Source organism: Chlorocebus sabaeus, chromosome 9 (assembly GCF_047675955.1).
Source record: "Chlorocebus sabaeus isolate Y175 chromosome 9, mChlSab1.0.hap1, whole genome shotgun sequence".
Classification (NCBI taxonomy): Eukaryota; Metazoa; Chordata; class Mammalia; order Primates; family Cercopithecidae; genus Chlorocebus; species Chlorocebus sabaeus.
Window position 1 is genome coordinate 33,620,850 of NC_132912.1, and position 14,515 is coordinate 33,635,364.

The 14,515-nt window shown below is 38.1% G+C and overlaps 1 protein-coding gene across 22 annotated transcripts in view; it reads left to right on the plus strand.

Annotated features, from left to right (window-relative positions):
* The window catches only part of PARD3 (par-3 family cell polarity regulator), a 714,326-nt gene that overhangs the window by 495,116 nt on the left and 204,695 nt on the right, over nucleotides 1-14,515 (plus strand). For all 22 annotated transcript variants that reach the window (XM_037986591.2, XM_037986601.2, XM_037986605.2 and 19 more), the window contains one exon: nucleotides 9,813-10,044. In XM_037986591.2, coding sequence (XP_037842519.1) covers nucleotides 9,813-10,044 — 232 coding nt within the window. The remainder of the gene's footprint in view (nucleotides 1-9,812; nucleotides 10,045-14,515) is intronic.

Here is a 14,515-nt window from a genome sequence, read left to right on the forward strand (position 1 = left end):
AGAATTTTAAATGTGACAAACTTTGTGCCTTGCAAACATGAAGGCATTATCTTCAAACATGAAGATGGTAGCTTGCATACTTTCCTGTAGAGCTCTTATTAGGAGATAGGAGAAAAGCACTGCTCCAAAATACACGTAATTTAGGTTTTCAGTATGAAATTTGAAGAAACTGAATTTACGTTATTAAATCAACTAATACGAAAGTTTCCAGGGGAATTTCGTTATTGTTTTATTAGCTATGAAATAACATATTGCATTTGATATCTCAGATTTTCTACTCTCAGCATGCTGCTCACTTCTAGCCACCTTTCATCACCACCTATTTCAGCAAAAATAATGCAAACTAAGTCTATTTCCTATTTGTTAATCTGTTTTAGTGGATAATTGGATGTTGATCTATAAAAATACTTGTTCTGAAATGCTAAGAATAACCTATCACATCATTTTATGCTAATAAAATAATACATATACTTAACCTGCAGTTTAAGAAAAGGAGCTTTGATTCATTTTTAGGAGGTTTCTGATCATAGTGTGGGTGTATGGTTGTGAAATAACTGAAAGTATTCCTTACATTTCTTTTTCTAGATAAAATGTAACTTAGCAGAAAGTGCAATGAATATTCACATCTGAAGTAAAGTGTTTGAATGATACACTCCTCATTTATAACCTTTTTTTTTTTTTTTTTTTTTTTTTTTTTTTTAAAGAAAGAGTCTCTCTCTGTAGCCCAGGCTGGAATGGCAGTGGCACAGTCTTGGCTCATTGCAACCTCCAACTCCCAGGTCCTGGTTCAAGCAATTCTTCTACCTCAGCCTCCCAAATAACTGGAATTACAGGAATATGCCACCATGCCCAGCTAATTTTTGTATTTTTAGTAAAGACAGGGTTTCACCATGTTGGCCAGGCTAGTCTTGAACTCCTGACCTCGTGATCTGCCCACCTTGGCCTCCCAAAGTGCTGGGATTACAGACCTGAGCCACCGCACCAGGCCCCATTTTTTTAGAGGAAATAATATTTATATATTTGACTAAGATTACACTGAGGAACTGAATCTTAGAATACATGTCTTCTAGTTCTCAGCCCTGTGGTTTTTCTAGAATATGAAACACACTTCCAAACAGGAAAGCCCATTGCGCTAAAACTACTGCAAAGTATTGAAGTATATACCTAAAGTCTGATATTTAGGCTATTAGTTCCTAAGGGCTTGGGGTTGAGGGATGATTCAACCCAGTGGAAAAATGAGCACTTGATAAGGAGTGTGGTTCAGTTCCATGGTAGAGTGTAGGTTAGTGTGACCCTGGGGAGGGGGTGGTGTAGGGTTGCCCAGCTGATGTGGAATTAGGGAGGAGAGGAAAGTAGAGGAGGAGATTTCCAGAAGAGAGGTATTGGCTGAGTTGAGAGTTATAGATTGAGAGTCTTCAACTGGATGCACGGAGAAATATGGAACATAGGGAATGGGGAGCCATCTCTGGGCTGCAGTAGTTCTGTTAGGTTGGTGCGTATGGGGCAGGTGAGAGCATAGTGAGGAGTGAGGTTTAAGATGTAGGTTCCTGTCATACGAGCGCTTTGGGAGGTTGAGGCAGGTGGATCATTTGAGATCAGGTGTTTGAGACCAGCCTGGCCAACATGGTGAGACCCCATCTCTACTGAAAATACAAAGATTAGCCAGGCGTGGTGGTGCATGCCTGTAATTCCAGCCACTTTGGAGGTTGAGGCATGAGAATTGCTTGAACCTGGGAGGTGGAGGTTGCAGTGAGCCAAGATTATGCCATTACACTCCAGTTTGGGCGACAAAGCAAAACTCCATCTCAAAAAAAAAAAAAAAAAGAAAGAAAAAGATGTGGACAGAGAACAGATCACAGATTATTTAAAATTACTAGCATTTCAAATAAAATAATATGATTGTTGGGACTCTGGGGTAGAGGGTGGCTTATCGGGATGGGATAAGTAGCAACGTCAGGGCAAGGAGCTCATTTCTGTGACAGTACAACAATAATCCAGGTGAGTGATGATGCTTGGCAGTACCAGAGCAAAGGAAGAAACTGTTTACGGGCTTAGTGTCTCGCACACAAAGATGGATGATGATTATGTGATTTCTCTCATTAGCACTTCCAGACTCAGAAACTTGGATTCATCATCTCACTGTGTCACCACTCCATTACCAAGCTTTCTTAATCTTTCCACATGTAGTCTAATCTTCACCCCTTACTTCCACTCCAGGCCCAACCCTCATTATTTAATATCAGAAGGTATTATTAGTGTCTCCCAACTGGGCCACCTGTCTCTAGATGTGCCCAGTGAGCTCTGCAGTTACCTTCTGACTCTCATAGCCCCTCAAGTGTCCGTGCTTACTGTTGCCCATGCCATGCGGTGCACGCTTCATGAGGTGTATCTTCTTTCTCCCCCAACCCTCTAATGTGTGTATATTGTACTGTCATCTTCCTTCTTCAAGAAACTTTTCCCTGACAATCTGGTTTTTCTCAAGATCCAGCTGATTCTACACAGTGCATCCGAGACTTTTTAGTATAAAGTATTTTTTTAACATCAGGAAATTTTTGTGGATCACTCAATATAGATTATGTTTCATGGTAGTTAAGAACACTCGCTTTTGGGGAGCAAGCATTCTGATTGCTCACACACACAAAAGCAAAATAAAGCATTGCCAGCCATTCACTATTTTATAATCTCTAAACATTTTTATGCTGTTAATTTTTGTGTTTCACTTAAAAGAGTCTGAGCAGTGGCCTGAAATCTCTTTCTTTGACCATAAATAATAGTTTGCATGTTGTTCAAACAGATGTTGTGTACGTTAAGCTCACTCCTTGATTAAAATAAAATTCTTAGTGGCAATTCCAAATGTAGGGTTAGGAATGCTGTCATTTCGATTGTGTAGCCAGCCCTTTCGGTCAGAATTGGTTTTTTTTTTTTTTTTTTTTTTTGAGACGGAGTCTCGCTCTGTCGCCCAGGCTGCAGTGCAGTGGCGCAATCTCGGCTCACTGCAAGCTCCGCCTCCCGGGTTCACGCCATTCTCCTCCCTCAGCCTCCCGAGTAGCTGGGACTACAGGCGCCCGCCACTGCGCCCGGCTAATTTTTTTTTTTCTATTTTTAGTAGAGACGGGGTTTCACCATGGTCTCGATCTCCTGACCTTGTGATCCGCCCGCCTCGGCCTCCCAAAGTGCTGGGATTACAGGCGTGAGCCACCGCGCCCGGCCCAGAATTGGTTTTTAAAAAGCCTTCGGCTTCATTTTAAATTGTCCACATGGACAGAAAACAGCATCTACTGTGGGCCATCATTTGAATGTTAAAATCAATTGGACACTAAAAGCGAATTTGCAAAGGTTCAGAAAATTGAGGGTGTGACCCTCATTGTGACTGCGCTGCAACATTGTCTTGGGAAGGGAGGGATAATGGAGGTGACGTTCTACCATTATCTGTGGGAGCATTTTACCTGCTTCCTTTGGGGTGGGAGTGGGTTAAAGAGAAGTTTAGAATGTCAAGTAAAAGTGAAGAAAGGTTTTTGGTAATAACTCTTTAAAAGAGTGATTCTATTGTTTTTCTTCTTTCACCCACATATATTGAAAGGTTTCTTAAAAATGAAATAAAGCTATTTTTAGAGTAGAGTGTCTGAGGAGTCATCTGTTTGAACTTTCTCCCAGTTGCTGAAACCACTCTACAATATCACTAATAAATGTCACCTGATTCCTTCATAGCTTTTTACCTTCTCACAGTCTGCATCATATCAGTTATTATTCTCATCCCATGTATTAGTCTAAAAGCTCTAAAGTCTTCCTGTTTCATGCCAGCTTTGTGTGTGTGTGGTTTTATTTTATTTTTTTTGGTTTTCAGAAAAAGCTAAGTTTTTCTGCTGCCAAGAACTCATCATTCTAATGTTAAAAGTCAGAGTCCAGAACAGCAGATCCTGTTATTCGACACCATCTGTGTATCACTAGCTGTTCATTTCCTACATCTTTCTTTCTCTTCCAAAGTCAAAGTATTCCACCAAAATAAGAAATAAAAACAATATTTATGTCCCCAGCGTTCTTGATTCCTATGCAGCAGTTTTCAGTGACTGAAAGTCCAGTCCTCATTTAGTTTTGTTACCTTTTTACCTAACACTAATAGAAATTGGTAGTGGTCAGTGGATTTACTAAATCCAGTGAAATTTTCTGTTTGAATGTCTCATTTTAACTTAAAAGTTTTGTTTTAAGAATATAGCTTGTGAAGACTGAGTCATTCTGTGTAGAATTTTTACATTTCATCCTTTATCTTTCAATATAAATTGTAAATTACTCAAGAATCTGTGTTCCTATTATTAAGTATTCCTAATACTAGGGTAGTTTGTAGTTAATCAGGTGCAACAAAGGGCAGTTCTTCATATTGTTGGCTGCTTATTCAGTCCTTCATTTAATTGCTCAGTGAGTACTTAATGATGCTACCTGGGGCCTCTCCCTCAGAGGAGAGTATTGTTGAGTTTTAAATAAAAAGTAATACTAGGTTATTTTCATTTTGTATATCTCTATTTTTACCTATTGAACAATTCATTTTAATCTAGTAGCAAATCTAAACAAATTATTTAAATCCAGTAAAATTGCCAAAGCTACCTAAAATGATATTTATTGCTAAATTATACACTTAGGACAAATGACACAATAGATATTCCACAGCTTCTCTAACACTTGCTTTATGCGGTATACCTCTTAAGATGCTTTCAGCTGTATGTAATAGAAAGTGCAACTCAGAACAACTCAAACAATAAGGAAATACATTTTCCTGCATAACTTGAGTTCTAGAGTTGGGTAGCTTCAGGGAGATTTCTCCAAAGACCCAACATTTTTCTGCCCCTTCTGCTCCGCTATCCATGAGTTAGCTACGCACAAAATAATTCCATAATTCAGCTATCCATAGGGTAATTTTAGGACTCAGAGGCCTTTTACTGTCTTACTCCTGTCCAACAGAAGGGAATGAGCCCTCTCCCTGAGCATGGAATATGTCCATTGAGTCCAATGGGGCCATTCTTGGTCTGATAACCTTGGACTGGCAAATCTGCAGGGGTATGGCATCCATAAATTTAATAATGAATTCACCCCTTGGAGCTAGGTTGCATTCCTGGACTTAGTTCTATTAGGAAGAAGAAAGGGAGAAATGGATTTTGGATAAGCAGCCAACAGAAATCATTACAGTATCAACAGTAGCATCACTTCTCAATGGAGGAAAAAAATAAACTCTAATGACCTTAAGGCTTTGAATCAACCTTGACCGTAAAATGTTTGTAAAGTTTAGATAGAAATAGATTATTTATGGCAGAAGCTGCAGAACTTTGTGCTTCAATGAAAACCCAAAGCCATTTTCTCCATCATCATTAACACGTAAATGCCTGATCTTTTCCAAACTTCTTGGTGATCCAGTCCTAACATGATACCTTTCAGAGTTGAGTGACTTAATTTGTAGCGTGGACTAGAATTTTAATTGAGCTACATTTGCATCTGTTGAAAACATGGTAATTAGGTATGTCTTAATTGCAGAATGACTGTGCCACATTAAAGAGAAATAAGCAGCTTCATGCTCTACCTTCTTTAAAAAAAAGAAACTCGAAAGTGCCCGTCTTTATAGGTGACCACATGGAAATGTAGCTGGTAGTTCAGTACATAGAGCAGGTTCAAACAGGCAGAAGTGTTGTCAAAAATAGAAAGTTCTGTTTGTTTGGAAGGAGATAATCATCTCTCTTTGTGCGGGCTTTCTGCAAAAGGAAAGCAAATAATCTGTCAAAGTGAGCAAAATTAAAGAGAAAAAATCAAGAAATGTATATAGCACTTAAAATAGTACATTATCTAAATGTAGATTTATGATTAGTTCTTACCTTGTAATTTGCTGTCTGAACACAATAGATCAAGCCATTTATTGCTGATATATTACTAGTACTTTTCTTACTTGAAAAATTGTTTATATGCATATGTTTTCTTAGTTTAAGGGAATAAAGACATTTTATGTACCTAATTATAAAGCTAGTATTGAATGTACAGATTTATTTTAAAACCTAAAATCTGACTAGTATATCAGTGACTTTAAATATGTATATTTTTTTCAAAAATTAAGCATGTGTAACCAATTTATTTGAGCTTTTAAAACTACAATATTTCTGCATAGGAGCAGGATAAAGATTTTTCTCTATCAAATAATTTCAGAATTTGAAGTGTATATAATTCAGTACTTTAAAAGAACATCTTATGTTTATACATATGAAGCTACATATTGCTAAATATTTTTAATTAGTTGGCATTCAAAGGGATTAGTTAAATCAGTACACCCCCAGAAGAGTTTCTGTGATAATGTATTATCTAAACTAGAATGTTCAGAACAAGTATAAAGAATCCTCCAATGTGCAAGTATCATTTTAAAGAGTCCACTGGCTTGGGCCAGGAAACAGTGGTAGGAGTTTTAATTTTATAAAATGAGGTTACAAAACCTGAAGCTAATAAATGATTTCATACTAACTTTATTTAACATACTTAGAAAATAAGTTGCGTTACATACACCAGAAAATTATTTTGAATATGAAAAGAATTGGCAACAAACATGACTTCAGCATATAGTGAGTTGTGAAGGCACTGCCATTATTCTGTTCCCAAGCCAAGAGCCGACATATGCCCCTTGAACTTCTGCCAAAACTATTAGGCAGAAAACTAACAGAATCACTACTGATCGTTCCATTCATGATTTATGATAATGGTTGCTGTGGAAGACTAAATCATTTACATTTATTGAGCTCATTTTTCTGTTTATAGTTTCAGACATTGTAGAGGGTCGCAAAATCTATTAAATGATGCATATAGCACTAAAAATAATAGCATGAAAATATACCAGAAACCAATTAGAGCTAAACCAAATACTATGAGCATTCCTACCTCGTGTTACTGTAGTCAGATTGTGGCTAGTCTTGTCAGGCTTGATGAGAGAACAGTAGGCATTTTTCTAAAGCTAGAGGAATGGTGATACCTGGCAATTAAATGAAGTTTGGTCAGGATAAAGTCACAAGTCAGTTTTTACCAAAAGTCTTTCATTTACACAGCCATTTGTGAGCAGCTGCTGTTTGCCCCACAGTCTTCATTTGAAGAGCTTAGAGAATGGGAGGGAGACATGTACATGATATCATAGGAGAAGTGCAATAATAAAAGATTGTACAAAGAAAGGGCTTTGGAAGTATAGGTGAAAGGAGGTTTCCATACAGGAATTATACAAAATTCACTAGCATCCATTTATCTAGCTTGAGTGTACCAAGGTACCTAGGTTTTCATAGCTCCAGAGAACTTTTGGGAATTGTTCAGTAATTATTTGGTCAATTATCTCACATTTGTGGCCATGCCCATATCTCAAAGAGTTGAAGTAGTGGTTCACAAGTAGATAGAACACAGCCATGTTCAAGGGCATTAAGCAACACACTACAACCCTGCTTGAGCTATATTTACAGTCTTTGGGGGAGCTCTCGTTTGAAAAGGCTACACATAATTAGCAAGCCCATGAGCCAGTTGCCAGGATATTCTTTCCCTGCTCTGTGTACACCACAAAAAATTATAGCCTGAACTCAGTATTATTTGCAAGATTATGGATTTTCACTATGTCCTTCTAGTTGTAACTGGCTGCTTCTAATAAACCTGCACAATTACTATTTATATCTTAATAGAGAGGAAAAGGAACAAATTTTCTTAAAAGCTTCCATGTCCTTTGGAGGAAGACAATGGCTTACAATGAGATAACTCACAGTACAGAGGAAGGCTAACCTTTCTGAAGTCATTTATATGCTTGGGCTGGGCGCAGTGACTCACACCTGTAATCCCAGCCCTTTGGGAGGCCGAGGCTGGTGGATCATTAGGTCAAGAAATCAAGACCATCCTGGCCAACATGGCAAAATCCCGTCTCTACTAAAAGTACAAAAATTAGCTGGGTGTGGTGGCGCATGCCTGTAGTCCCAGCTACTTGGGAGGCTGAGGCAAAAGAATCACTTGAACTGGAGAGGTGGCGATTGCAGTGAGCCAAGATCATGCCACTGCACTCCAGCCTGGTGACAGAGTGAAACTCCGTCTCAAGAAAAAAAAATAAAAAGTCTGGGTGCAGTGGTTCACTCCTGTAATCCCAGCACTTTGGGAGGCCGAGGTGGGCGGATCACGAGGTCAGGAGTTCAAGACCAGCCTGGCCAACATAGTGGAATTCTACTACTAAAAATACAAAAAATTAGCTGGGCATGGTGGTGGGCACCTGTAATCCCAGCTACCCAGGAGGCTGAGGTCGGAGAATGGCTTGAACCCAGGAGGCGGAGGTTGCAGTGAGTTGAGATCACATCATTGCACTCTAGCCTGGATGACAGAGCGAGACTCTGTCTCAAAAAAATAAAAAATAAATATAAAAAAAATTCTGAGCTTTGGTTTTTGCATTATGACAAATAGCTGGCTTTTTAACAACAACAACAACAAAAACACAACTGTGTTACTTGGGCATAACTGTACCATAATTTGATAGTCTCTTTTCAGATTTGTGAGGGTTTAATAGCAGAAATCTAAGATATTGGGATCCTTTTAGCTGGTCTTATTATACCCATGATAATTGTGTATTGCTAATGAAAGTGCTCCTTACTGGTGGAGAGGAAGGACTGAATTTTACTGAGGATATATTAACCTGATTTGGAGGTCAGTTCTTTGCAAAAGTTTGGGAAGAGGCTGAACCATTCTCTTTGGCTCTTTGTTACAAGAAACTTAGAAATACTGATCTATACTTTCTCTGTTGATGCTGGAAAAAGAAAAATGACTTCGGAATGCACGGAGTAATTAACCTTATGGCCCCTATAATTCTTACTGTATTTGGAGGAGAACTTTAGCTGACCAGTCCCGAAAGAAGATTTCTGAGAGTGGCTGTTCATATGTGCCTTTCTGCTCCTTATTTAATGGAGAAATGTTTAAAGCTCTTTTGATAGGTGGAGACCTACTTCAGTTACTTGTCATTCTTTCAACTGCAAAAAGTTTGGGGTATTGAAGTGCCCTTGGACCATGTGCTTACGAAGTGTTGGATCAAGGAATGGAATGTTGTTATCACTAAGTAGATCTTTTATCTGCAAAGTCCAGAGAAGTGAGCTTATTGATTTACTCATTTTCATGGCTCCCTCTACCTCTGTTCAGCTGCCATGATGCAGATAGGCATGCAAGATTGTTTAGGGTTAGAATATATGGTAGCATTTACTTCTGATGTTGGCCTTATGCAAAGAAAAGTTACAGAGGCTGTGCAGATCTGTTGTAGATAATCTGCTCTTCTGTGTCAGCAGGATATGTTGGGAGCCTGAGGAAAGAAGTCATTGTGCTGACATTGAATGGTGTAGTCCAGCAAATTAGTGAGGGGCCAGAGTATATCTGCATTATTCTTACCCAAGAAGAAAGGAAGCATTTTGGGAAGGGCTGCTTGTTTTCTCTCTTTTCATCTTGCAAATATAGTACACGGGACCCTTAGATGTGTGCGCTGTATAACAAGGTCTTGCTGGGCCCCCTAGTAGTGTACAATCTGATTCTTAGAGGGTGTTTCTGTGGGTGCATCAGCATCCCACCAGGAAGCTGCTTCTCTGCTACTACTGACTTGGCACACGATCTTCACATAGGAGGCATCCACATCACATATTCCATTTTAATTCTACTCAAACAACATCGCAGTCCATGTTGTTGGCAGGGCCATACTGCAGTAAAAGTATGGGAAAGTAAAGTCCTTGAATATATTTTAGCTTTATTATTTTTGTTGCATTGGTTCACTGTGTGCCTATTTTTTTTTCTTTCCTTCCAAGTGGAAGAAGACACAGAAGAAAGTTCAAGATCAGGGAGAGAGTCTGTATCCACAGCCAGTGATCAGCCTTCCCACTCTCTGGAGAGACAAATGAATGGAAACCAAGAGAAAGGTGATAAGACTGATAGAAAAAAGGATAAAACTGGAAAAGAAAAGAAGAAAGATAGAGATAAGGAGAAGGATAAAATGAAAGCCAAGAAGGGAATGCTGAAGGGCTTGGGAGACATGTTCAGGTAAGTCTTTACCCAGAATCCCAAACCTGAATCTCCTTAAACGTACAGGAGTGTAAACTTAGCAAAAAGTACTAAAAACTGGACACAGTAGTGCACAACTGTAATCCCAGCTACTTAGGAGGCTGAGCTGGGAGGAATGCTTGAGCCCAGGATTCCAGATCCAGCCTGGGCAACAGATCATTCCATGCTCTAAAAAAAAAAAAAAAAAAATTAAAAGCACTGAAAACACAGATTTGAAAACATTATCTTTGAGATCAACCAAAATTCTTGTATAATCTTTTCCTACCTCATTTTTACTTTGTTATGGATTTCATGTTAGGTATTTTCAGACTATTTTAGCAGCCTAAATGATTATATCTTCCCAAACCATGTAAATAATTGTTGAGAGGTAGGAGGGACATGTCTGTATCTTAGTTATGCATAAGAGTGAAAGTCCCATTGAGACAAAGGGCTATTAAAGCAGTGTTTGTTCTTTTTTTGTGTGTGAACAATGGTTCATTATTTAAATTTAAACATAGAACTAAAGTTAGTGGTAGCATTTAAAGGTTCATTAATAACAAGTCTAATAAAAAATGTTACAAATAGAGCTTCAATTAAGCTGTGTTGATTAATTTAATACTTATTACTTCAGTCTGTAAAGATTTCATTAAATGTGGTCTCTGGCTGTTTCTTGACAGTTGTTTTTGTGCCCCTAAATTATACTCTAGGATTACTTAGCATATCATTTTTTACAAATCATTGCCATACAATAAAAGTGACAAGTTGTTCAGAAGTTGCACTGCAACTCTCCCATAAACGTTCATCTAAGATGATTTATAATATTCGGGCATTTAATGTTAAATATAAAGATTGCTTGATTGTTCCATAAATTAAACCCCTAAACATATCAAGATGGTGGTTTAAAATTGAAAACATACAGCACAGCCATTTGACTTTTCCAAAAGTAGTTATCCTGCATTATGGATCCCCTCCTTTTAAAAAACTGTTTTTAAAATTGCAAAATGCAAACAACAGTTTTCATTTTCATAGAATTTGTTGATTTACAATCCTGAAATTGACCTCCATAACTCAGGGAGTTATAGATAGTCAGACCTGGAAAGTTGAGGAACCGTGGCCCAGCCTAAAGGCTACATAGCTCAACAGATGTGTTCTGTAGATGTCTGATTAAGTGCATAGAAGAAGGAGATTTAACTCTAGACTTACATTAACACAAAGCCTAGTCTATGAGCAGTACTTTATTTCAATATGATTAGATTTTTGTCTCTCAGTGCTTCAGAACTGTGAGATTTTCATGGTTTTTCATTAGAGTTTTTCTAGTTTATATAGGGCTCCCCCTCGAATCCTTTTTCAGTCAGATCATGTTTCTTCATTATACTCTGTGTCCAAGAATCACATAGGAAGAAATTGCTCTAACTGCCACTTTATTTCAGTTTCTGTGTTAGCGAAGGGCCTTTTTGTTCAGTATGTGCAGACTGACAGCTCATAAACTGGCACCTCCACAGTGCACAGAAATAAGGCTGCTGCCCGTCAATTAACATGGAAGGAATTTATACTACTGTCTTCTTCAAATTATAGGGTTAGAGATGGGAGAAACCTTCCCCTGAGACTCGTGGCACATTCTCACTTCCAGGGGCTCTCCTGACATCTTACTGAAAGCTAACGGCTCGTTAGTTTTCATTCATTGGCCAACATTTGTCTGATAAAGTGCTCTGTTCTGGTTATGGAATAAAAAAATATACTTCTAGTATCTTAGAATTACTTTAATTATAAGTGATCTTTTTCTGTAGCTTGCAACTCCAGAAGAAAGGCCTGTGGTAGAGCTTTCTATCTGGGGCCAGAGGAGCAGAGTGTGGGAGAAATGTGTATTGTTTCTAAGGGACCTTGAAGAACACCACCACACAACTCTCTTCTAGAAGTCCTGTCAAGCATTACATGATGCTTTCTCTAGATCAGTATCTATAGCCTGTACCCATAACCTATAATGAAAGCCAGCTTTATGATAAAGAAGTTGACCGTGCATATTCTTGAAAATAAAATTCTATATGCAGGTGCAGGGGCTGAAGGTCCCCCCCCCCACTAAAAATTAGACTGATAGTCTCCCAGTGTTTAAGAATGACTAGTAAGAAAATAACAGACAGTCATACTTTTTTAGGTATGTGGTATCAGTGGTATATGGGAGTCAGGCCCGCTTTGGCTGGCAAGAGCCAATTGATCAATTTTTAGAAACTTTGCAAGCTGGTTGTCAAACATAGCCATTATTAAAAATTAAATACATTATCTAAAAAGCAAAGGTAATTAATACTCAAAATACATGACTTCCTAATTAATTTTGCTATACTATGATCTCTACTTTTGACATTATTTGCATTTATGGCATGGACATAGGGCTAATACTATATAATGATGACTGTGCAGCTTTCCTAGCCCTGTGTTTAGTGACATCATGCTGATAGCTGAAAATTTGCCATGGTGCAGTGTTTACACCAGGAAGTCTATGGAATTCCACAAAACAGAGCTCTTCTCCCAGCAGAGCAACAGATTACCCCACAGTGAATGTAAATACCTTTGACCAGAGTGGCAGCATCTTGTCTAGTGCCCCTGGGCATGGCTGGGTTCTATCAGATTGCAAACCGCTGCGCCAGCCCTTTCCCAGTGGATTGCCACATATTGCCCCTTGAATATGAGTTCAGAATAATATATTAAACAGGAAATAGCTTTTTTGTTACTGAATGTTGGCTCTTGATCCTTCCTTCACACGATGATGGTAGTCATTAGTCTTTGAGAAGACTCTTAAAGCATTGTTAGATTTTTTGAAACATTCTCTTAAACTACCTTCCTTCCATACCTACTGGATCTGATTGTTTGAGGTGAATATACTCTCAGGTTGATTATTTTATGTTTCCTTCTTTTTTCTTTCTCCTAACAACATAGGGGACTACAGTAAGATTTTAAAATTGGTCTATTCCTTTCTCTTTGTTCTTTTAAGGAAACTAGGATGTGGTTTCCTTAGCAGTGCTGCTTTTAAACAGCTTAATCAGAACATGCATGTGCATATATATATTTCTTAGTATGGTTTGCAAGAGGGTTCATGTATGGAGGATCATGCAGGTCTGAAGTATAAAGCAGGGGTGCGTCTGTGATGCTTTTCTTTCTATCTTGTAGTTCAGAAAACAAAAGGCTAAGGGACATTCGGTATTGGGAGTCTAGATTTGTAGGTAAATATAGCAGCCTATGAGCTTATTCTCTTTAGTCTGCTTGAGGAAGTAATACATTTTCTTTTAGAAACAGGCTCACAGACTCTCCTCCCTCTACCATCCTGTCCTACCCTCATCATCCTGTTGCCTCCCCGCAACCCCCACTCATACACTATTCCTACCCCAGCAGGTTGTCTATGATGCTTGGTTAAATATGATGAGGGTCAAATAGCTAGACCTTGTTTTAAATACTGTACCAGAGGAAATGAGTAGATAATTTTTAGTCATTGGTATATACAGATAGCATGGTTTTCTGTTTCACACGTTGAATGGTAGTCACAAAGATGCTTTAATTATTGATAAACAGCTCTAGGAAAGAATGTTGTGAGTCATATGAATCACTCTTCTGTTTATAGATTATGGAGTATATGAACTACAAAAGCCGCCTTAATGCAAGTCTTAAATGAGAAATTTAAATCTATAAGGAATCAAATAACAAATGCAAGGTTTTTCCTGTTTGTATTAATTTCTCCTCGTACATACTACATCTTTTGCACACAAGGAGCTTCTGTCACCTTAATTAAAATGCTTTGTATCTGAGAAACCTGAGTGTGCTTACAAAACAGGTAAACATGACTTGTAAATGTAATCATTCTGTGTGCAGAGTGCAGAGCAGAGTGGGGAGCACAAAGTTTGAGTCTGTGTATGTTTGATTCTCAGACACTCAGCTATTCAAATTTAATGCTGGAGGATATTGCTGAGAATTCTTCAATTATATGAAATTGTCATGAAAGAGGAAATTGAGTATGTTCTTTAGGAGAAGGGAGAGATGTTTTTTAATGTTTTAAATGTGTTCGTTTTTAAAGGAAAGCAGCCTTCTTAAGCAACATGGTTTTGCCTTAGCTTTTAATCTCCAAACTGAAATAACCAGCAAGATACTAAAATACTGTATTTTCAGATATTAAGAAATTAAAATCATGTGCTCCCTTTTTGTGAGCCCTAGAGTAAGTGTAATTTGATATTGCTTTGCTACGAAATTGGAACTGTTATCGTTTGAATATCATAAAATTGTATGTACTCTAAAATTGAAGGTTCTTCCACGCGATCTTATTGTACGTCTCAGATTTATTTCTAGCTGTTGTCCATAGTGATAGCTGAGAGCCTATCACTGCAGAAAGCTAAAGCAAAAGTAATGTTGCAATATTACCATTAAAATTGAATCCTCCAATTACATTTAAAATGATTACCTGAGTCCCCGAAGCATTGTTTTATTCAGT